This window comes from Brachypodium distachyon, chromosome 4 (assembly GCF_000005505.3).
Source record: "Brachypodium distachyon strain Bd21 chromosome 4, Brachypodium_distachyon_v3.0, whole genome shotgun sequence".
NCBI classification, from domain to species: Eukaryota; Viridiplantae; Streptophyta; class Magnoliopsida; order Poales; family Poaceae; genus Brachypodium; species Brachypodium distachyon.
The window spans coordinates 43,398,929-43,420,613 of record NC_016134.3 but is presented as its reverse complement, the minus strand read 5'-3'; the positions used below and the strand labels follow the sequence as shown (position 1 = coordinate 43,420,613).

At 46.9% G+C, this 21,685-nt stretch overlaps 2 protein-coding genes across 3 annotated transcripts; one reads left to right on the top strand and one right to left on the bottom strand.

Annotated features, from left to right (window-relative positions):
• Positions 1-1,682: 1,682 nt before the first annotated feature.
• LOC100825037 lies at positions 1,683-16,046 on the top strand. 2 transcript variants are annotated; one of them, XR_732691.3, is made up of 6 exons: positions 1,683-2,661; positions 2,968-3,026; positions 14,570-14,698; positions 15,109-15,244; positions 15,363-15,438; positions 15,635-15,769. XR_732691.3 is itself a non-coding variant. In XM_003576825.4 (5 exons), the coding sequence occupies exons 1-5, from the start codon at positions 1,957-1,959 to the stop codon at positions 15,935-15,937; spliced, it is 1,332 nt and encodes a 443-aa protein (XP_003576873.1). In that variant the 5' UTR covers positions 1,683-1,956; the 3' UTR covers positions 15,938-16,046. The 2 variants fall into 2 exon arrangements, 1 of the variants encoding a protein (XP_003576873.1); XM_003576825.4 differs by lacking the exon at positions 15,363-15,438 and having other exon boundaries at positions 15,635-16,046.
• A 156-nt stretch (positions 16,047-16,202) lies between these two features.
• LOC100824427 (beta-amylase 2, chloroplastic) lies at positions 16,203-21,540 on the bottom strand. Its single transcript, XM_003576823.4, has 9 exons — positions 20,900-21,540; positions 20,051-20,464; positions 19,745-19,948; positions 19,228-19,422; positions 18,200-18,364; positions 17,818-18,078; positions 17,297-17,515; positions 16,838-17,057; positions 16,203-16,750 (listed from the first exon to the last, which is right to left on the bottom strand). Exons 1-9 carry the CDS (start codon positions 21,263-21,265, stop codon positions 16,722-16,724), a joined length of 2,073 nt encoding a protein of 690 aa, XP_003576871.1. The 5' UTR covers positions 21,266-21,540; the 3' UTR covers positions 16,203-16,721.
• Between the last annotated feature and the right edge of the window lie 145 nt (positions 21,541-21,685).

Below are 21,685 nucleotides of genomic sequence, written 5' to 3'. Positions count from 1 at the left end.
GGAATTTGAAATGAAAGATTTGGGTAAAACCAAGTTCTGCTTAGGTTTGCAACTTGAGCACCTTCCTTCGGGAATATTGGTTCACCAAGCTACATATATCCAAAAAATCTTAGAGAAATTTAACATGGACAAATCTTATCCATGCAAAACACCTATGGTAGTTCGATATCTAGACATAGAGAAAGATCCATTCAGACCAAAAAGTGATGGAAAGGAAATTTTGGGATCTGAATTCTCATATCTTAGTGCCATTGGAGCATTAATGTACTTAGCAAATTGCATCCGACCGAATATTGCATTTGCGGTAAATTTACTAGCTAGACACAGCGCAGCTCCAACAAAACGCCATTGGGTAGGAGTCAAGCAAGTTTTTCGCTACCTACAAGGCACTAGAATCTAGGTCTATATTTTCAAAAGGAAAAACAAGACTCTGAACTAATCGGATACACTGATGTTGGCTATTTATCTGATCCCCACAATGCCAGATCCCAGACCGGTTTCGTGTTCCTGCACGGTGGGACAGCCATATCGTGGAAGTCTTCTAAACAGACTCTAGTGGCTACATCCACAAATCATTCGGAAATAATAGCCTTATACGAAGCATCTCGTGAAAGTGTATGGCTACGAAGAATGATTAACCACATACAACAATCATGTGGTATTGGTTCAATTGAATCACCAACGATTATTTATGAGGATAATTCAGCTTGTGTTACTCAGATGCAATCGGGTTATATAAAAAGCAATATAACTAAACATATTGCAGCTAAACTATTCTATCCTCATGAATTACAACAAAATGGGGAGATAAATATCTTGCAAACCAAATCATGTGATAATCTCACAAATTTGTTTAGTAAGTCCTTACCCAACTCCACATTTCAGAAATGTGTATATGGGATTGGTATGCGACAACTTAAAAATTTGCAACCATTAGGAGGAGTGTTCACCTGAGTTTAACCTGTTCACAACATCATATTGCACTCTTTTTCTATTATGAGTTTTACTCACTAGTTTCTCATAAAAGGTTTTTAATGAGACAATATTAACATAAGATTATATGTCATATTTTCTATTTTTCCTACCGGGGTTTTTATAGATAATATACAAGACATATTTATTGTCCACATAATTCAATATGAATTATCAAGAGGCAATATTCAAAATATGTTATACCATTTTCTCCTTAATTTTTCCATTGGAGTTTTCATAACATATCAATATTATTATTATTTCCTCAATATTTTTTCTACAGGGTTTTTTGAGAAAATTATAAGTTTACAAGATTCCATGATGATTCAAGATTATACAAATCAACGAAGCAAATTGATCAAGGGGGAGTGTTGAGAATAATTATTTATGATCAATTAGATTAATTATTAGTTAGTTAATGATTAATCAGGTAGTTAGTTATGTAACCGTTCGTGTCTCAAATTTTGAGAAATTTGGAACGCAATGGCAAAAGTTTGGAACACCAATACATGTATTGGTGTCTCTTCACCCTGTATAAATATCATCGCCAATCAATGAAATAGAACAAGAATTTCGTTCTAACACCGTCATCCTCTCTGTCCCTTTCCACCTGTCACTCTGGTCTCCGTGACCTGGCTGACTCGCTGGCTGGCCCACATTTTTATTTCGTTTGTTTTTATTACGGCTCTACTCCTATTCGCCGATCTACTAGACTACACTACTCTATTCGTGCGGCGGCGACTTGGGATTCTCTACGCACCCCGCCATTGACAGGCAAATCTCAGCGCAAGCCACCTCTCTACTCAACTCTACTACTCGGATCCGATCACGGGACGAATATCCAATCCAACCATCCACCTACCAAAACCCCCGATTCGCACCTGAGGTTCCGTCGCCGCGCACCACCACCGCCCGCCACCTGCTCGACGCAATTGCCGGCCCGGCAGCGCGATGGCCGGCCGCCGCTGACTCGCGCACGCCGCCATGTCGCTGGCGTGCGGGCTGCCGCTGCTGGAGTGCGTCTACTGCCTGGGCTGCGCGCGGTGGGCCTGGAAGCGGTGCCTCCACACGGGGGACCGCGACAGCGCCACCTGGGGCCTCGCCTCCGCCGCCGAGTTCTCCCCGGTGCCCCGCATGTGCCGCCTCGTCATGGCCAACTACGAGCCCGACCTCGCCAACCCCGTCTTTTGCCCGCCCGGCGGCTACGGCATCGACCCCGCCAACATCATCCGCCGCCGGAGCTACGCCGACACCCGGGGCCGCGTCACCCCGTACCTCGTCTACCTCGACCACGCCCACGCCGACATCGTGCTCGCCCTCCGGGGGCTCAACCTCGGCCGCGAGTCCGACTACGCGCTCCTCCTCGACAACCGCCTCGGCAAGCGCAAGTTCGACGGCGGGTACGTCCACAATGGCCTCCTCAGGGCCGCCGGCTGGGTGCTCGACGCCGAGTGCGACCAGCTCAGGGACCTCCTCGACAGGTACCCCGACTACAAGCTGACCTTCACGGGCCACTCGCTTGGCGCCGGCATCGCCGCCATGCTCACCATGGTCGTCGTGCTCAACCTCGACAAGCAAGGCGACGTCGACAGGAGCCGCACCAGATGCTACGCCATGGCGCCCGCCAGATGTATGTCGCTCAACCTGGCTGTCAGATATGCCGACGTTATCAACTCTGTTGTGCTACAAGTGAGAACCATTTGCTGCTTCAAATTGAATTGTTCCTTGCTGACTTAGTTTACTTATCTGTCTGAATTTTGATAACCAGACTATTAAGTGCTACTCCCTCCGGTCCTAAATTGTTGTCGAAATATTACATGTATCTAGACGCTTTTTAAGAATAGATACATTCATATTTGGACAAATTTGAGACAAGAATTTAGGATCGGAGGGAGTACTGTCAAACAGCATACCAGTTCTGAGATAAAACATTGCATTGTTAATGACTTAATGTGCAGATATTGATATACTGAAAGTAGTTCTTCTTAATGACAGGATGATTTCTTGCCTCGAACAGCTACTCCTTTAGAAGATATTTTCAAGTCGATTCTCTGGTATGTCCATGGCACCCTTGGCTATTTTCTTAATTAAATACTATCATCCTCCTGTGTCCTGTATTCATATTTGCTAATGTTGTGCAGTACAATTCTATAGAGCTCACTTTCGCATTATGTAATTTTAGTGGCCAGCCAGTACTTTCACAATTCCTCCTTACATTACCATCACTACTTTTTTGGTTGATATCTTATCATGGTCTTCTATTAGGTCGCTAACCATCTTTGCTAGGCTTTGTTCCTTTTTACTTTAATCAAACATTAATAAGCCAATGACCAGCCGTATCAAGTAAAAACTAGGTGTTGTCATGTGGTGAGCTCATTTACAGATTGATTCTTGAGTTAGTTACTTCTTTTTCTTATTCTAGGCCTTCAAAGTAAGAAGTATCAACTGTATCTATGCCTGGGGATACAACATGCTTCTAATCTGAATTGGTTGCTATGATATAGGGGTATATGCCCGATAATGCCGAACGACGCTCGTGCGTCATGCCGCACGCTATCTCGGCCGGTCCAGGATCGATTGCTTTCCACACGAGCAGGCCATCCCTCGTATTATTTCGCGGGCCAAAGCGTATAAAGCCTGTATATTGATTTTCGCAACGGTCGTTTTGGTCCAGCTGACAGAGTGAAGTTGGCCCAGGAAACAAGAGAACAAGTGTTCCAGCTCGTTGCACATGCGTGACAGGATCAACGAGATGGACCAAGAGGGAGACGGACCAAGATCCAGCTGGCAAGCAAAATGGACCAACAGTTCCGTGGCCCAAGTTCAAGTTCACATTGTTAAGCAACATGGACCAACTTTAACAATTGGTCACATATGTGACGAATTTAAATTTAACAGCTAACGTGGACCAATTTTCTCAGATAAAAAAAAAAAAGCTAACGTGGACCAACAATAACAAATTTCCTATATGAGACAGAATTTAAATTTAACTGTGTGGACGGATTAATGTGTGGACGGATCGGCCGAGATGGTCCGAGATTTGATTTTGCACGCGAACAATATGCCATCAGGGTTCCATTCAATTCATGGAAGCAGCTAAACCACGAAATTTCCCTAAAAAAAACTAAACCCCTTCAGTAGAAATGTTATATCCCAGTTGCACACAAGTGACTCGCAATCTTTTTGATTTGAGGTTTTGGCATCCATGTAAGGCCTGCAAATATGTCCAAATTTTAAAACATGTTTAGGTCTTCTTGGCTGGGGGAGGCAAGTACGTACTTTTTTTCTTTTCAAAATTCAACTCCAGCTATCATTGCTAGCTATGAGCTCTAACATTACCGGGGCCCGCTTCTGACCAGTTTATACATCATTGGTTGACCGAGAAAGTCTTACCACACGCAACAATTCAAATCTCAGCAGCGGGTCGTGTGAAAAGGGTGCACATACATTTGACCTATAGCAACAAGCCGCGAAGCTGTCTTGCCACCCAAGAAAAGATTTAATCTTTTTGCTTGCAGTGTATTAATGCCTCTGCCCACTAGCTCCCCCGTACTATATATTGAACCACATCGACTCAACCCGTCTGCACAGCACGCATCCATCAAACCTCTCTTTCGTCTTTCGTTTTCCATTTTCATAACCACCGTGGCCCCCAAGAAGCGCCCCCTTACCATTAGTCAATAAATCCACACAAAATAGTCAACAAATGCAAAACTAAAAGAACTTCATGTGGTTTTTTAACTGAAAATTTGAACGAACAATGCACAAATATAGAAATCCCATTCCAGGTTCTAGCTGTTCCCCTCAAATCAAAATAACTGAAGAAGTTCAAAATGGAACAAATTGTTTCTGCCTGGTCGGGCCACATGGAGGTGAGGTCGAACAGGAACATAGTGCATGTTATGTTCTGATCAGCTTTATCCTAATTACCCTATGCTAAAAAAAAGCTTATTCTGATTACCCCATAACATGCTTTGCACGAGTGCGCCATCAGTAGTCAGGCATTAAAACTAGAAAACTAGAAAATTTGCACAACAAATCTGGATTGGATCGATATAAAAAACAAAATTTTGAACAGGAGTAGCTCCAAGTGAAACATTTTGATTACAATCTGGCATTAATTTGTATTCAACTTACCTCGACTACAATCTGGTTTTAGAACAACATAGGCCAATTCTTAAAGTTACATTACATTAGTTTCTAAAATCTTTGACAATTTTGTCAGATCATTGCCATGTTTGGAGTTTTGCAGGTACAAATTATATTTCTCTTCAGATTTTGTCAAAGCATGTCCACAAATCGTTCAATTTTGGTGAAATTTTGACGTCTCAACTTTTGGCTCGTGCCAACAGAACAAGTTGGGCCAGGCAGAAAACCATCGACGAGGAAGCGCCCGGATGTTTGAATCTAAATAGTTTAATCTGGTCAATTTGTTTCAAATCATTTCACGAATGAAATTTTGCTCATCCAAAGTTCTCGATGTATTAATTATTCACGAAACGAAAAGCTTTCACTTGTGCAAACTAATTCATGAGGGCATTTTACTGTCATCATTGACCTGCACCCCGTACCCCCTCAGTTCATACCCCGACAAGTCTGTTACCACGCCTAACTCACTTCATCGATAGGTTAACTTGTCAGCCAAGGAAGCTCTTTAAATTTTCCACTGTCGTTATTAACTTCGACTATCTACCCAGGACTACAGTCCAGATTCAAAAGTTCAAACTTGTGAGACATGCAGATCAAGAACAAATGAACCAAATTAGGAAGCCAATTCTAGAAGAGTCATGCAGATCCCCATGAAAATAATCAGCTAAAAAATAACCGGCCTATCAGAAAAAAAATTGACCAATTTTTTATTCCAAATTCCTGGTCTGCTAAACAGTCGAAGAAACAGGTTAGCCCATGTTCAACTGAGAATCCCCCTACAAAAATGTACTACAGAGTACTGAATTTTTTCTCTCCTCACTCCAGATTCAAAAATGTAATATGGAGTACTGAAATTAATCAGCTAAAAAATCACTGGCTATCAAAGTAAATCGACCAGTTGTGATTCCGAATTCCTAGTTGCTAAACAATCAAAGAAAGAGGTAAGTCCAGGCTCAGCTGAGAATCCAGGACAAAAAATGTACTGAAATTTTTCTCTCCTCTTTCCAGATCAATTCGAAAGTTCAAACTTGTGAGACTCAATAACCACAAAATTACTACTACCCCGTGTGCTGCACACTAATCCCAAATAAAAAAGCAACAAATTATGAAGCCAAGTCTAGAAGAGTCAATCAGATTTCCATGAAATTAATCATCTAAAGAATTACTGGCCAGTTTGTGAATTGTGATTCACAATTCCTGGTCGGCTAAACAATCGAAGAAACAAACAGGTTAGTCCATGTTCTGATCAGCTTATCGTAATTACCCACCATAACATGCTTTGCATTTGTGCGCCATCATTTAGGCATTAAAACTAGAAAAATCCGCACATACAATCCGGATTAGATTGAAATCAATAGCAAAACTCTGAACAAGACTACAAGAGTATCTGAAACAATGATTTCCATAGAAAATTCGTGAGCAATGGAATTCAAAAAGGAAATTAAGAAACCCAGCAGCATGGTTTGCATGCGCACACCATTCAGTTAGACGATAATTAGGAAAAATCAGATCTCTGGAACAGAAGGAATGAAATACGTCTCCAAAAATCTGGACATGGCGAAAGATGCACAATTGCACATCCTCCATGAAGGAATCTGGAGCATTATACCCACACACACAAAAAAAAGAATCTGGAACATTAGGAGCATGCAGGCATGGCGAAAGTCTGGAGCACCTCAGGTTGCTTTTGAGCACGTGCACGGCGGCGTTCATCTCGGCGCCGGCGAGGTCCATGCTGGTCCACGACGTTGTCATCTCAACGACGGCATAGACGAGAGCACCCGCCTCGATGCCGCTGGCAAGGTAGCGCTCAATAGTCTGCGGACCCGACGAGGCGACGAGTACGGCACTGCCACCGAGACCAAGGCCCTGGAGGAGGGATGCTCCACATCGGGAGATCTCGTCGCTGCCGAGGCACGCGCCGTCCGTCACCCTCGTCCGCATCCCGCACCAAGCCAGCGAGGAATTTCCCCATAATTTATACTGGGGCGAGGAAATTCCCCGGAGAAGGACGAGGCGGCGCTGAACGACCTGGATCTCGTCTTGAGCCTCCAAGTCGTCATCCCTTTCCCCGAGCTTGTCGTCGCCGTAGTACGATGCCGCCGCCTCAGCAGCAGCAGTAGCCAGAGGAGGGGGCGCGACGGATGGGCGGACGACAGTGGTGGCCATGGCGAGCTCCTGCTCGTCGGCTTCGGCATCGGCATACTCAAGCCTGTGGCAGCCATGATGACGTATACATCGTCGTCGACGTGGACCTATGGCGACCGTGGTGGCCATGGCAGCCGTTGCCCCGAGCTTCACCCGACGGCTGCGTGTTGAGGTCGAGATTCGCTGCGCCGCTCAATTCCAGACGATGCTGCGGCGACGGATCTACACGGGGAGGCTATGGCGGGAACCCAAGGTCGTCGGCGGCAGGATCACGCTGCAGGAGGGGCGGCCGCGGCGAGGTGCTGTTGACTGTATCAGGGTCGATGGGTGGGTTGGGGTGTAGTTGTGGGGGACTGTATCGGGTGGGAAGGAAGCGGCCCACCCGATAAGCATTTGATTTGGACACGGATCCCCTGCACCTACCTGAGCCATCGCCCATATGGACCGGCCCACTAGCCGAAGCCAGAGCCGGAGAGCTCCTAGACCGCCGCCCGCTGACGCGACGCACCGTCAACACACCGACTTCGCTGACGAAGAGTCGAAGAGGAGCGTTTGGTCCCGGTCTCCATCCGGATGTCTGCGGGAGATCATTGCTAGAGGTTCGACGATGAGGAGCTCGCGCGGGGCGTCTGCGAGTCTAAGAGGATCTCCAATGGGATCCCCCAAAAATCTCTCCCAAATGTCCTCTTTTTGTCCGTTTGGGAGAGCAAGTGGACATGTGTCCGGTGTCCGCCCTCATCACCCAACAGCGTCCCCCAGACGGACATCTACGTGGACTTCTTTTGCATTTTCTGCTATTTGCACACAATACACATGCATACTTTGGGTAAATTCTGAAGTTTTCTGAACTCAACTGAACCTCTCTTTTTTCACATACTGTATATAAGACAAGGATAAGCTCTCTGAACTGAAGCTCCAGAACTGAACTCTACGAATGTCTCTTCAACTCTTCTGGAGTATATAGCTTCAAATGAACATTTTGTATTTGACAAGAACATTGGGAGGCCAGGAAATAAATCCAGAAATCACATTTGTCACATATGTAGCTTCAAAACCAACATATCATTAATAAGAATATGATAAGAAAAGACATAATAGGACTGGAGCTTTTTTCAGTGGCCATGTTTTCTGAACTGAAGATTTTTTCAGTGGCCGGGCAGCTCAAGAAATCAACAACAGATAGGGCTCCATGGATATGGTATAGCTTTTTCTAGGAGCTATGGTACAGCTTCAAAATAGATAGCACATAGTATAGCTTCAAAAGAGATAGACCACTGCAAAATCGATTGAGGTCTTCTTCCCTGTGACGGCTGCGCTGGCGTGGGCAAGGGCAAGTGCGGAGCTTCTCGGCGTGCCGGCCATGGCGGCTAGGGCGCGAGGAGGCAACGGGCGGCGCCGGCGTGGACAGCAGCAAATGGGGAGCTTCTCGGCAAGCCGTCCAGTGCGGCTAGGGCGCGGGGAGGCGCCAGGCGGCGCCGGCGTGGACAACAGCAGCCCGGAGGTTCTTGGCGCCCCGTCCATGGGGGCTAGGGCGCGGGTAGGCGAAGGAAGCCGCCGGGACGCAGTGGACGGCCTCGCCGCTCCGTCCATGGCGCCAGGGCGAGGGGCTGCGACGGGAGGCGCCTCGACCCCCGCTTCTCCTCCATGGCGGCAGGTCACGCGAGAAGGAACCAGGCGTGGGGGAAGAAGGGATCGAGCTAGTTCGGGAGGAGGAAGGGAAAAAGGCCGTGGGCCAGGCCCCGGACAATGGACGAACGGACACCCTATTTCTCCCCCAAATTTGGGGCAAGTTTGGGGATATGTCCAGACAGAAAGATAATTTTGTCTGTTTCGGTAGCCCATTGAAACCTGTTTCTTGGGCTGAGATGTCCGTTTGTCCCAAATAAGGAGCACGGGAGTGTGGCGCACGGTGGTGGTTCCAAACGCTTATCCATATCTCCTTCGACTCTGATTCGGAGTGAGCCGGTGGTCCAAGTCCGAAGGCTCCAGTGAGCTCGGATCTTTTGCATATGTTTACATTTTAGGTTGATGTTCATCAAACGTATGAATTGTGATGATGAACTACAGTTGTTGCTCTTTGTGTGTTCAAATTCTAGCGTGAACATGCTTTTTTTTTTTGAATTTACGATACTCATTTTAGGTATTTGTCTTGTCTGGACCAAATCAAAACCTTAAAACGTTTTTTAGGTAACGTAAACGGCTTTAAGGACCAGCATTTTAAACGATCTGCTAGAAATGTTCTAATTCACCCGGCGGCATTGCAGCTCCTAGTTATTTATTTTTATTTTTGAAAAGGGAAAAAAGAAATTCCCGGCCTTTGCATAAATAGATGCACACAACCATTTTTATTGCAGCTACTAGTTGGGTTAGTTGGGCTCTTTGAAACGTGTGACGTACTTAGCACACATAAACAGAGTCGGGACGAGTGAGAACATAAGATCTTCTGGACACATCCACTCGGCCGTTGAACTCGAAGTACTAGCAGCACATTGCACGAGTGAGATGGCACCGAGAATCTTGGTTGCTCAGGAAGACGGTCCCATGGGCCAGCGATGTTCTCTAGGCCCTTCGAGATCACGGGGCCCGCCTCCCTGGCCCGTGTGCGCCTCCCCCTCGCGGCAGCGCGTGCGCCCTTGTCGGCTGGCTGAGCCTCGGCTCCATCCACTGACCCCACACGCTCCACATCGCCGTTGAAAACACTATTTCCGTTTCTTCTACTTTGAGACCCACATAAGCATGAGCACTTTGTCACGCTAATCCAAATTACTGAAATTAAGCACACCAGCAGACCTTCTGTTCGTTAGTAACTGTACTCACTGTTCATGAAAGTGTTGTGGTTGTTGGACTTGATCATCTAACCCAAGTGGCCACCGCATCGGATAAAGCCTTTTGCTTACACACTATTCACCAAAAATTGTTTACTCATTTCACTGACTCTTGTATGGCCTCCCTTTCGAGTGAGTTTCAACTCTTCTTTTCTTGGAACCGCACTTGGCTTAACTTGCCCTACATGCATATGTCCTATGAAGAGATATGATGGTTGAAATAGGGGGGGGGGGGGGGGGCAAAAAAAGGCACTTTTTGTTTAATTAGTCGCTACTCACTAGCAAGTAGCAATGCACGGTTCACTTTCTTTACTACTCCCTCCGTGCGTTTGTTTTTTCGCGCGTACCAAGAGCACAGCTGCGGACAAAATTGCCCTCGCGCGCAGGCCCGTGTGGGGTCGGTCGATGGGACGCAATCTTTGGCGGCCAATTGAGACGAGAGGAAAATCCGCCCACACGCACGCGTGCAGCCATATTTAAATCCCGTGCATGGGGAAGAGAAGAACCGCCACCTCGGGAAGGTAGCATAAATCAATTCAAGCAAGCATGCACGAGTGCAGTACGGAGGGACATTTTGGTCTTGCAACTGCCGCAAGTGCAAATGCGCCTGCTAAATCTGGATGAAACCGTTCAAAATTTACGCCCCCTAAAACCGGACGGAGGAAGTAATAATGCTTAGCAGCAGCTTCCAAGTGCCATTGGCATAGTATACAGGAGTGTAAGTGTCTCAGGTATGAGGAAGAGGAGCAATGGCTGGAGCTGGGCCACTTGCCCGGACCCTTCCCTGGTCCTGCTGGCCCCTCTGAACCATTGACCAAAGTCCTTGACCCAAATCAATGGAATCATGCACTGTATGATCGACTTGGATCTGGATGGTCCATGGGAAATTTTTGGTAGACTTAATTAATTATCAGTACAAGTCATGGGGCATAGAATGTTTTCTTGAACCATCGTGATCAGGTTAGTTAAGGCGGTCAAATACATGTCCATTGCGACAGTAATCAGGGGTCCAGAACTGAGCTCTCTTGTTTTCAGATAAAGGCTTCAGAATTGAGCTAGTAGTGGCGTGAAATATGATTTAGGGTTGTGTGGGACAGAGCCTCCACATATCTCGTATATAAAAAGGACCAACAGTTACATGTACAACACGACTAAGACTAGGACACGTATACAACACGTATACGAATCGGTTTCTAACACTCCACCTCAATCTGAACTACTACTACATACAAGGTTCAGATTGGATTGGAACCGGTCTAACATCTGTCGTGTAGCTGGTTTAGTAAATACATCAGCTAGTTGGTCATTCGTCGAGATGAACCTGACGTCTAAAGCTCCAGAAGCAACGCGCTCTCGCACAAAGTGGAAGTCGATCTCTATGTGCTTGGTCCGTGCGTGAAAGACTGGATTTGCCGTCAGATATGTAGCCCCAATGTTATCACACCATAAGATGGTGGTTCGCTGTTGTGACACGCCTAGCTCCTTGAGCAGTGATTCTACCCAGATGGCTTCAGCAGCACCATTCGCCAAAGCTTTGTACTCCGCCTCTGTGCTAGATCTAGAGACTGTAGGCTGTTTCTTGGCACTCCACGAAATAATATTTGAGCCAACAAACAAGCAAAGCCACTGGTGGATCGGCGGTCATCAATACATCCTGCCCAATCCGCATCCGTGAAAACACTCACGCCAGTAGATGGAGACTTCCGTATCCTCAATCCCATGCTAAGAGTCCCTTTGACATAGCGCAATATACGCTTGACTGCTTCCCAATGCACGTCAGTCGGCTTTGATAGATACTAACACACCTTGTTGACAGCAAAGGATAAATCTGGACGAGTGAGAGTCAAATACTGCAAACCTCCAACGATACTGCGATACCTGGTAGCATCCTCAGGACCCAGTAGTGTTCCAGTCTCATGAGCCAGGCGCTCGGTGGTAGCCAATGGTGTCGAAGTGGGTCTACAATTCTCCATACTCACACGATGAAGAAGATCCAACGCGTACTTTCGTTGAGTCAATGTCATGCCCCCTGAATTGTAGGACGCTTCAAGACCCAGAAAGTACTCAAGGGTACCTAGATCCTTGATCGGAAAGCTGTCAGCAAGAGATTTAACAAGACCATCCACTGCAGCTGTCGTAGACCCAATGATCACAATATCATCCACGTACACGAGCATGTAAATCTGCACACCATGCTGATCGAAGAGGAAAAGAGACGTGTCGGCCTTTGATGAGACAAAACCAAGCTGAACGAGACGAGCACTCAAACGGGCATACCATGCACGAGGAGACTGTTTGAGACCATAAAGAGCTCGTTGCAACTTGCACACATGAGAGGGAAAACGTTCATCCTCAAACCCCGGCGGTTGCTGCATGTAGACATCCTCCGAGAGAAAACCATGAAGGAAGGCATTACTGACGTCAATCTGCCGTAAACTCCACCAGATTATTCGTTTCTCCGCATCTTTGGTTGTGCGTGTTGGCCTAGTTTGCGCAAGTATAATTCGCACAAACTTGAGTTTCGTTCGACGATGTGTGTGTTCCTCGGGTATAGTCCTATGCATAAGGGGTATAAGTGCCTAGATCGGTCTACAGGACGTATCTATGTCTCGCGAGACGTGGTCTTTGACGAGTCGGTTTTTCCGTTTGCTACTCCCGGAGTTACTCGGGATTAGCCACGGTTGTGGCAGTGTTGCCGGTGCCCTCGGTGACGGTTTTGGCCGGCGCAGCGGCCGATCCGTCGAGGAAGCCATGGAGGGAGGCGCCGGAGAGGTTGGTGATGACGAGCGTCCGCCAGAGAGGGAAGTTGCTGCAGTCGAGTCGCACGCCGATGGCGGGAACGACGGTAGCGGTGGTGGCGGTGGTAGCCGGCGGGGCAATAACGGGGCCGACGAGCGCGAGCTGCTGGGCAGAGCTCACGCGAGCAGCTGGGCAGAGGCGATCACGTACGCACGCGGGCAGGGCACTTCACGTATGCAGGTAGAGACGGAAACGAGTTTGGCTCTGATACCAAAATATGATTTAGGGTTGTGTGGGACAGAGCCTCCACATATCTCGTATATAAAAAGGACCAACAGTTACATGTACAACACGACTAAGATTAGGACACGTATACGAATCGGTTTCTAACAGCGTGCAGTCATAATGCTGTTACCACTAGCCCAATGCGTTTCATGTCCTAACTCGTAATGTTTGATTAGTAATTGATGATCTCCAACTCCATTGAAATGAACTTTTAACGCAACAAAGCTTGGAACTGCGACTAAAAAATATATCTGAACTTGTTTCTTTTAATGATTGTTGGTAAAGTAATTGCATAGATGTGTACTGGAGTTGTCCCTGCTGTACCTACCAAGCACTAACTTCGAAATAAAAATGGGCGTTATGGTAAGAACAGGACCGTTCAAAACCCGCAGAAAAAAAACAGGACCATTCTCCCCGCCAAAAAAGAACAGGACTGTCCGTTATGTATAAAGTTGGTGTGGACATCCAGTACATACATTTCGATGAAAGAAGAGTAAGAAAGCTCAGTGACGTATTGCTGTCGTCTTAAAGCTTCTTTGCACATCATTTTGGCGCCAAAAAGCTTACATCCATCACACTTCTTTCCCTCAGTGAAGAACAACAGTCTTCGTATTTCATTAGTAGTAATTCTCTATTACAGATGCATGATCACATGAAATTTAGGTGGTGCGTTTCTTACTTAACCTCTAGTCAGTCCTGTCCCCTTTGCCTACTTCTTTTCTTCCCTCTTTGTCAGCTGCAGGAGCAGTGAAGGGGCAGAGAAAGATACTCCGTTGTTGCTTGGCATGCCTGCGCATGCAAGACCTGATTAAAATAGCACTGTGAAAGGAATCTTACATCATTCGTGTCTTGTCTCCTCGTGCTTTTTCTTCAGAGAGCGGGTGTGGATGAGGAAGGAGGAGGCTGATGGTCTGCTGGCTGGTGTGTGTATAAAAGGGAAAGCCTGTGCGATAATGCCGAACGGCACCTGTGCGTCTCGCCGCACGGTATCGCGAGGCGTCCAGATTCGCAAGAAGCAATCTCGGGTGAGCCCTCTTTTAGTATTCCTCCGCGGCCCATCGCGTATATAGGCCGTATTTGCAATTGCCCAACGGTCATATCGGTCCACCTCGGTTGTTAAGGTTGGCCCAGGAGAATTATTGAATTATACATCTGGCTTGCAGCTAGCAGCTAATATAAGTGATTTGTTATAAAATGACGTTAGGGAGGAAATACTATCTCATGGACGCAACAAATGTATTAGTAAACTGCAAGCAAGCCCATCAACCATAGATTGATAGCAAGAATTCGAATCCTCTTGGGTGTTTGGTCTTATTTGGCAATTTCCTGTTCTTATTTACTGTACTAGCTATCTTATGATACCGTGTATGTTGAATGCAATGTGATTATTTCCTTCCAGCTGTGTGGGTACAAGCAATTTTAAAATTGGACCATCTTCTCTTCTTGGGCAGTCTGCCATGCCTCCTGTGTTTGAGATGTTTGAAGGACACTTGCATACCTGAAGATGTTATGTTAAAAGATCCAAGGAGGCTCTATGCACCAGGTCGGATATATCACATTGTGGAAAGAAAAATGTTCAGGTAACCTTCTTGTAATTCGTGACCTAGAATGCAAAAAAAAAAACTACTTGTGGGACCTGAAATATGGCATTGTTGCTGAGTAACTCTAAATAACAACTTTCAATGTACCATCGTAGTGCTACAAAATGGGTTCGTGATAGAGGTCCTCAGAAATTTTTGAAGTAGAGATAATATTATGGTAGTGGTGTTGATGATTCATCTCTATTCTCAACTGTCTGATGGGAACTTATGCCGTAATGGTGTAATATCTGCCCCTCCATGTTGTCAGCAGTGAAATGCTTCTATTGAACATGCCACTGCTTTCTTCAGAACATATATTTTATATTTTTCCTAGCACTCATATTACTATTTGTACTAATGGAGACATCCAACATTGTCATGATCATAGTTTGTTAGTGAAATGAATGCAGATGTGGAAGATATCCACCGGTGGTCAAAACAGCTGTGCCAGTGGATGGTAGATTTGAGCATGTAGTTCTTTCCTGCAACGCCACAATGGATCACGCTGTTATTTGGATCGAGCGGGAAGCCCAGAAGGCTTTGGATGTAAGTCTTGTGCTTTCACTAACATAAAACAAAATTGTGCTGTCTCGTTGCTCTTTAAGGAATTGTTTTTTTTTCTTCTGTGTTTTCTGAAGTGTACCTTTGATGTTCTGCTACTTAGAAATGTGCAATCTAGCACTCAGTTGTTTCAAGTGGTGCATGCTATCCAGAGTCAAACACCTCATGTCGTAAAGCAGGTATTGGATCCAAATCGTACACAATCTAGAGTAGAAAGTGGTAAGCGTGTAGAGATGTCACAATGCAAAATGAAAATAAAATTTTATTCAGAATTCAGATATAGGTGCTCCATTATTTGTAGTAATAGTAGTTCTCAGTGAGTAAAAAGAACGAATCATAATGAAAATGTTCTCATCTCCCTGTGCATATCAACAGCTAATGCTGGAGAAGGAGAGCACGATGTTGGTGCCATCCGAGCAGCGGATGGAGCGGGACGAGACGGTGCACGTGGAGGAGCACAAGGCAGCACTGCGCGGAGCCGCCACACTGTCGGTGACGGGCATCCGGTCGCCGCCATCGACGTACGGCACGTTCGGTGGTGAACGGCCGGAGAGGAGCGAGAGCTTCCCATCGTCAGCGTCCAGGCAACCACGGGTGAGCTGGAACGACCTGATAGAGAGTGTGTTCGAAAAGGATGAGGATGGTCAGATCGTGCTACGTAGCTCGCCTCCTTCCTGACGCTAGACCATGTAAATTTTCCTCTTTGTTTTCTTTGGCTAAACATCTTGTGCTGTAAATTCTTTTGACAGAATGCTGATTTATTGTGGTCGTCATTGTATTATTTTTTTGGTACTGTACCATTTTACTTTTTACTTGTGCCTCCTTAAGATACTAATTTGGCGTTAAAAATGCACAAATAGAAATACTTTAATTTGAATTGAAGCCTATAAGGCCTATCCCACCATATCTATAAACAAAAGATTTTTAATTCTCAGAAAATATGGGAGATTTAGAATCAAAATTCCATTACATGTTATTAACTTCTTGATTACAGGAGGAATTTTCGAACAACGAAATTCTCATTGGCATCCCTCTGCAAGAACAAAAATACATAACACAAACACCGGGAGAGCCTAACGATGCCGCTTATGCTCATCAGTAAAAAAATAAAATAAAGAACGTATGCTGCTCATGCGCATCAGGTGAGAGAACAGCAATACAGCATCAGCAAGTCTGAGCATTGGCACCGCCTCAATCTTTTTACAGAGGGCTACGAACGACCCAATGCTGGTGTGGGGTGACCGTTTGGCAAAATAAACCCACTGATCCTTCTGCTTGGCAGCTACTATATGCAAAATTATGATTTACATCATGGAGCGACGTTGTTGGATTCAATAGCTCGAATATCAGCCAATAATACTGCCTATTTAAGACAAAATGGCATATGATGGTTCCCGAAGAGCCATAAGGTCTGAGCCAACTAGAATGACTCGTATATATATGTATGTAACACTCTAACAATCTATGCCTGCAGGTCGAGAACTGCCTCGCCTGTGAAGAACATCAAAGAAATTGTAAATCCATGGTGATACCGAAGGTAAACTCGGAGTCGTTATCAGAACAGATCAGCTAACTTACCATGCATCCTCTTAACGAAGCGCTCGAACTCCATAAAGTTGGGTTTCTCAAAGAGGACACTGCAAAGCCTCAGGTAGGTGAATCCAAATAGATGACGTCCATCTGGATCATTCCGTGGCTTGGCATTCTCCAGAGTTTTGTTGAAGCCATCTCTGTCGTAGCAAGGCAGAGCATTCTCACTCGCCACCGGTATCCCAGCATCCCACGCAGCATTTAGCACCTGAAATACAATATATCCAATTGATAGGTTATGTATATACCATCAAGCTAGCTGATCTTAATTAAAAAGCTTGAAACATGATGGTGTACTAAGCAGTTGCTCTGGTAAATCCTACCAACCAGTTTGTATTGCTGTTCGGAGATGTTTGCTTACCAGAGAATGCATTACCATGCTAAGCTGCAGCTAAGCAAATGGTAAACAGAATGATAAGCATGCTAGAATTGTACAAGGTTACCTACCTGCCATACCAGGCCCTCTGGATCTGCTAAGGCCTCAGGGAAAACCTCATGCTGAGCCATAGTGCGCAATTCCACACATGTAAAGTTCAAAGCCGCACCATGTTTTTTCAACACCGTGACAATTGGAGCGTAGCCATCACGGTTACATGGGTTATAAAACCCAGCAGTCAGTTCAGCGGCATGACTAGCAGTTTTGTACCACCAGTGTATGCCTGACACCTATTATGTCACAAGAGTGAATTTCACTGTCCAATCATATACTCCCTCCGTCCCATATTAAGTGACTTTCTATTACATGTATCTCGACGCTTTTTAGGCATAGATACATCCATATTTTGGCAAATTTGAGTCACTTAATATGGGACGGAGGGAGTAGTTCACTTTGTATGCAAATGAGAGAAAAAGTTTAGCTTGACACTAGTAAAGATCAACATCTCAAAACAGGAACAATGCCCCAGTATAGTCATGAAAATACTTGGAAAAATGTACAGATACTTCATGAACTAACGATTGTAACTAACCTTAACAGCAATAGCTGAACCTTCAAAAGCCAACCTGGCGAGCATTAGTACACGATCTGCATGATCCAGCAACACCTGGGAGTACCAGTTGAGGAAAAAACGGCCATAATAGCTATCATAATCTCCTCCATCACAGAAAAACCCAGTGCTGTTTGGTTCAGAATTATAATGGCCTGCGTTGTCTGGCGATCTTGCCCATATGGTGTGTCCTCGTGCTTCTGCAGCCTTTCTCAGATTTTTTTGTAAGTACCTGTCATAGCACTGGAGCAAAATACATCCTCAGTGAACCCCTTTTGTATTATAAGAAACTTGAAGAGATATAGATGATATAGCATGGATTGGCAGTGCAAGTCTAAGATGAAGAGTGAAGATGAAGCTTTACCTGAAATTCACCAATGCCAGGGTATTTCCAGCCATGATTTGCTGCATAAGAGGGATATCGTAACTCTCCACAAGCCCCTAGCCCAACCTCAATTTCTGAAATGATCCCGTCCTCAAAATACTCATCAAACGCTACTCGAAAGCTTCTCATGAAGTCAAAGTACACCTACATTAATTGACGGGAATGAAACAGAGAAACACATATAACATTCACAGAAACTGAATCTGTTAAACTCAAAAAGCTGACATTATATAGCAAAAATAGTTTCATGATATGCCCATCAGGAAAGTTTAACAGATGAAACAGATGCAACTTCTTCATTCAAGACCCTCTAAAACAGACCACGGTAGTTCCCACTTCATGTATCAAGAGTGTCGATGAGAAATCTCATGTTCCCTGAAACTTTTTGATGATTGGGTGTGCATGAAATTAGGAAGATGATAATGCACAGTTAGAGAATTATTGGACTTGCAAAAAGCAACTGATCTACTAAAAGCATAATGTAGCGGGTATTACTAGGAAAGCATAATAAACATTTAGCAGGGCTCAAACTTCTGAACCAATTCGAAAAAAGAATGCAGCAATTTGGTAAAAATTCAAGATCAGGAGTGAGTAAGCATTCATATAAAGTCCCATAGTTTCTCCAGTGTGAACTTATCACCGACAGAAGTATAAAACTAGCAGACAAGATTGAGATACAAAAAATATACTCCCTCAATCCCATATTACAGGGTGCCCTCGTATTTCAAGATTCAGCTTTGACCATGGATTTGACCGATAAATTTGAGTTATATGTCACAAAAATTATACCATTGAATTTGCATTCGAGAGCAGTTTCCAATGGTACAAATTTTATGGTGAATACCTCCTATATTAATTGTCTAATTGATTGTCAAAGCTAAATCTTAAGATGTGTGCACCTTGTAATTTCAGGAAGGAGGGGCTACGAGTTAAAGTTGAAATGAATCACCAGATGAGGTTTGGTTGTACTTTCAAAAGATAACTGGGATACCGTAAAATGATTGTACCTCCACTGCTGTTCGGCCCTGCAGAACCCTTTCTTTATCAATGCCCCATGAAAGGCATTCTGTATTACGCCTACCTTCTCTGTCAGTAAAGTAGATATCCGGATTGCTCCTTCCAATCTCGATTACCCACTCTGGGAGCGGAATAGACACGTCATCTCCAACATTGCCTCCACATTCATGGAATGACATGACCACCTGAGTATATGGAGCAGAAAGGTAAAATCAGCAAAGGAACTCAAAACCCATGATACATCCTTTTTGCAAGAGTTCCATTAATAAGAGAGCGTGCTAAGCTAGATTGGTTCTGACTAATTTATTATTACAACTCAACATTAAGACACACAAAAAGCAATTGTAAGTGCTCTATCACTTGCAAGTTGAAATTGCTGAGTAGCTGGGAACAGAATGCAGAACCATATCATGCAGGCAGGGTAGAACAATAAAAAAGATGCAGAGCCATGTATCATGCCGCAAACTACTACAATGGACAGAAACATAAGGGTGCATTGGGTGTCACCTGCAGCTTGAGCTTAAGCTCCCTGATCATCTGGAAGAGGCGCTTGTAGCCGGTCCAGTTGTATTCCTGCGGCCTTTGTGCCTCGACATTGCCCCACCAGCAGTCAACCATGACCCCGTCGACCCCAGCCGCCTTGAGCACCCGCAGCTGCCCCACGAGTTCATCCGCATCCGCCACCTCTCCGCTCACATTCACCACACCAAGCTACAAAACCCGAGGATGTCGGCGACGGCAAATACACATGGCAGCAACGTGGTACAAGAACAAACAGGTGAGTTAACATCGAGGCATCGTATCGTGTCTTACCGGCAGCATGACGTAGACGGGCACGTACGGCGTGCCGGCGAAGTCCCGCTCCGGCGGGCGTGGCGGCGCAACCGCGACCACCGCCGTCGTAGCGCACGCGGCGCCGGCCTGCTTGCCCGCGTCGCCGTCTTGGGCGCCCATGCCGTGGTCGTCGGGGACGGGCACGGCGAGCAGCGGGGATGCGTCGTCCTCGGGCACGGCGCGGGCGGCGCGCGGCGGCGAGGAGAGGGAGGAGCAGGACCGGAGCGCGGAGTACGACGGCCCGGCGACGGCGGCGGCTCGGCGGGAGATGGGGCGCGCGGCGAGCGGGGAGGAAACGATGCCCCGGAGCGGCGGCGCGAGCGCGGAGGCGGAGGCGGAGGAGATCGGCGGCGGCGCGGCGGAGACCGGGACGAGCATCGCGGGGCGAGGCGTCTGGAGGAGGAGCAGAGGAGCGGCCGTGGTTAGCATGGGATCTCCGAACTCGAGAGAGGCAGAGGCAGAGGGGGTGGGGCGAGGGAGGAAGAAGGAGAGAAGGGGGAGGTGGCGGTGGAGCGTGTCCTCGGGAGGCGGGAACGGAACGCCCGCTCCGCTCCTGATCCCGTGCTGCCCTTCTCTCCCTGTCCCCTTTGCGTGTACACTACTTGTCGTATACTCCGTGCCCATAGACGGCCACCAAGATTCGGGTACAAATTCCCAAATACGGTGTTAATCCAAATGTAATTATGTGGGCTATTTATGACGTCATAAACAGTAAACAGATATAAATAAGCTTCTCTGCTCAGTTACTCCACTCCGCGGGCACTGGCGCACAGATAAAGAAAGAAAAGTCAAACGGAATGGGAGCGCGGCTGGCAGGGCTTGAGTTACCTGGGAATGGGAGGAGGAGGGGAAGGTGGTGCCGTCGGGGAGGACGACCCAGCCGGCGTCGCGGGCGAGCGCGGCGACCACCTCGTTGATGTCGGCTCGCACGCGGAGGCTGTAGTTGCCGTGCCGCCGCAGCCCGGCCAGGATCCGCCCCGTGATCGCGCGCCGCCGCCGCTCGCGCAGCTTCGTCCGCTCCTTCTCCTCCCGCGCCCGGCCTCCACGCCTCCGCTGCTGCTGCTCCTCGGCTTGCTCGTCGCCCGCCATCACCAAGTAGTCCTCCTCTTGCTCATCGTCTTCATCCTCGTCGTCGTCTTCCTCCTTGATCCCCATCGCCTCGTCCTCGCCGCCGCCCGGATCCAGTCGCAGCATCGCCCCGCCAGTCCGGATCCACTCCGCCGCCCGTGGACCGTGGTACTGGCTCGGGGAAGAGGACGAGAGTACCCACACACGCACGCACGCTCGCTAGGGTTCCGCTCGTGCGGGGTTATGGCTTGGCACGCTGCGGCGCGCGTGCCGACACGTGTGGGAGGACAGACGGACGGCCAGGATGCCGCGGAGGCACGCGCGCGAGATTGGATTGGCACGTGGGGCGCATGTGACACTCCCTGCAGTGCACTGGGCCTCGCCTCCCTCGGCTCAGCTCACACATGCCATGCCATGCCCATGGCGACCTGCTCTGCTTCTTCCTCCAGCACAGCAACGAACAAAACAGTTTCTCAAGTGCAGTTGCAGATTCAGAGATTCTTTCTTGGGTCAAAATGAAGGCAGCTGCTACCTAACCAATGACCA

What these genes read in the sequence shown, in the direction of transcription:
- LOC100825037 (XM_003576825.4), top strand. Translation starts at nt 1,957, where the DNA reads ATGTCGCTGGCGTGCGGGCTGCCGCTGCTGGAGTGCGTCTACTGCCTG. An exon ending in ATTTTCAAGTCGATTCTCTG is followed by an intron (nt 3,027 to 14,569) that starts GTATGTCCATGG and finishes CTTCTTGGGCAG; the next exon opens with TCTGCCATGCCTCCTGTGTT. An exon ending in GTGGAAAGAAAAATGTTCAG is followed by an intron (nt 14,699 to 15,108) that starts GTAACCTTCTTG and finishes AAATGAATGCAG; the next exon opens with ATGTGGAAGATATCCACCGG.
- LOC100824427 (XM_003576823.4), bottom strand. Translation starts at nt 21,265, where the DNA reads ATGCTGCGACTGGATCCGGGCGGCGGCGAGGACGAGGCGATGGGGATC. An exon ending in AGCTTAAGCTCAAGCTGCAG is followed by an intron (nt 19,423 to 19,744) that starts GTGACACCCAAT and finishes CCATATACTCAG; the next exon opens with GTGGTCATGTCATTCCATGA. An exon ending in AGGGCCGAACAGCAGTGGAG is followed by an intron (nt 18,365 to 19,227) that starts GTACAATCATTT and finishes CAATTAATGTAG; the next exon opens with GTGTACTTTGACTTCATGAG.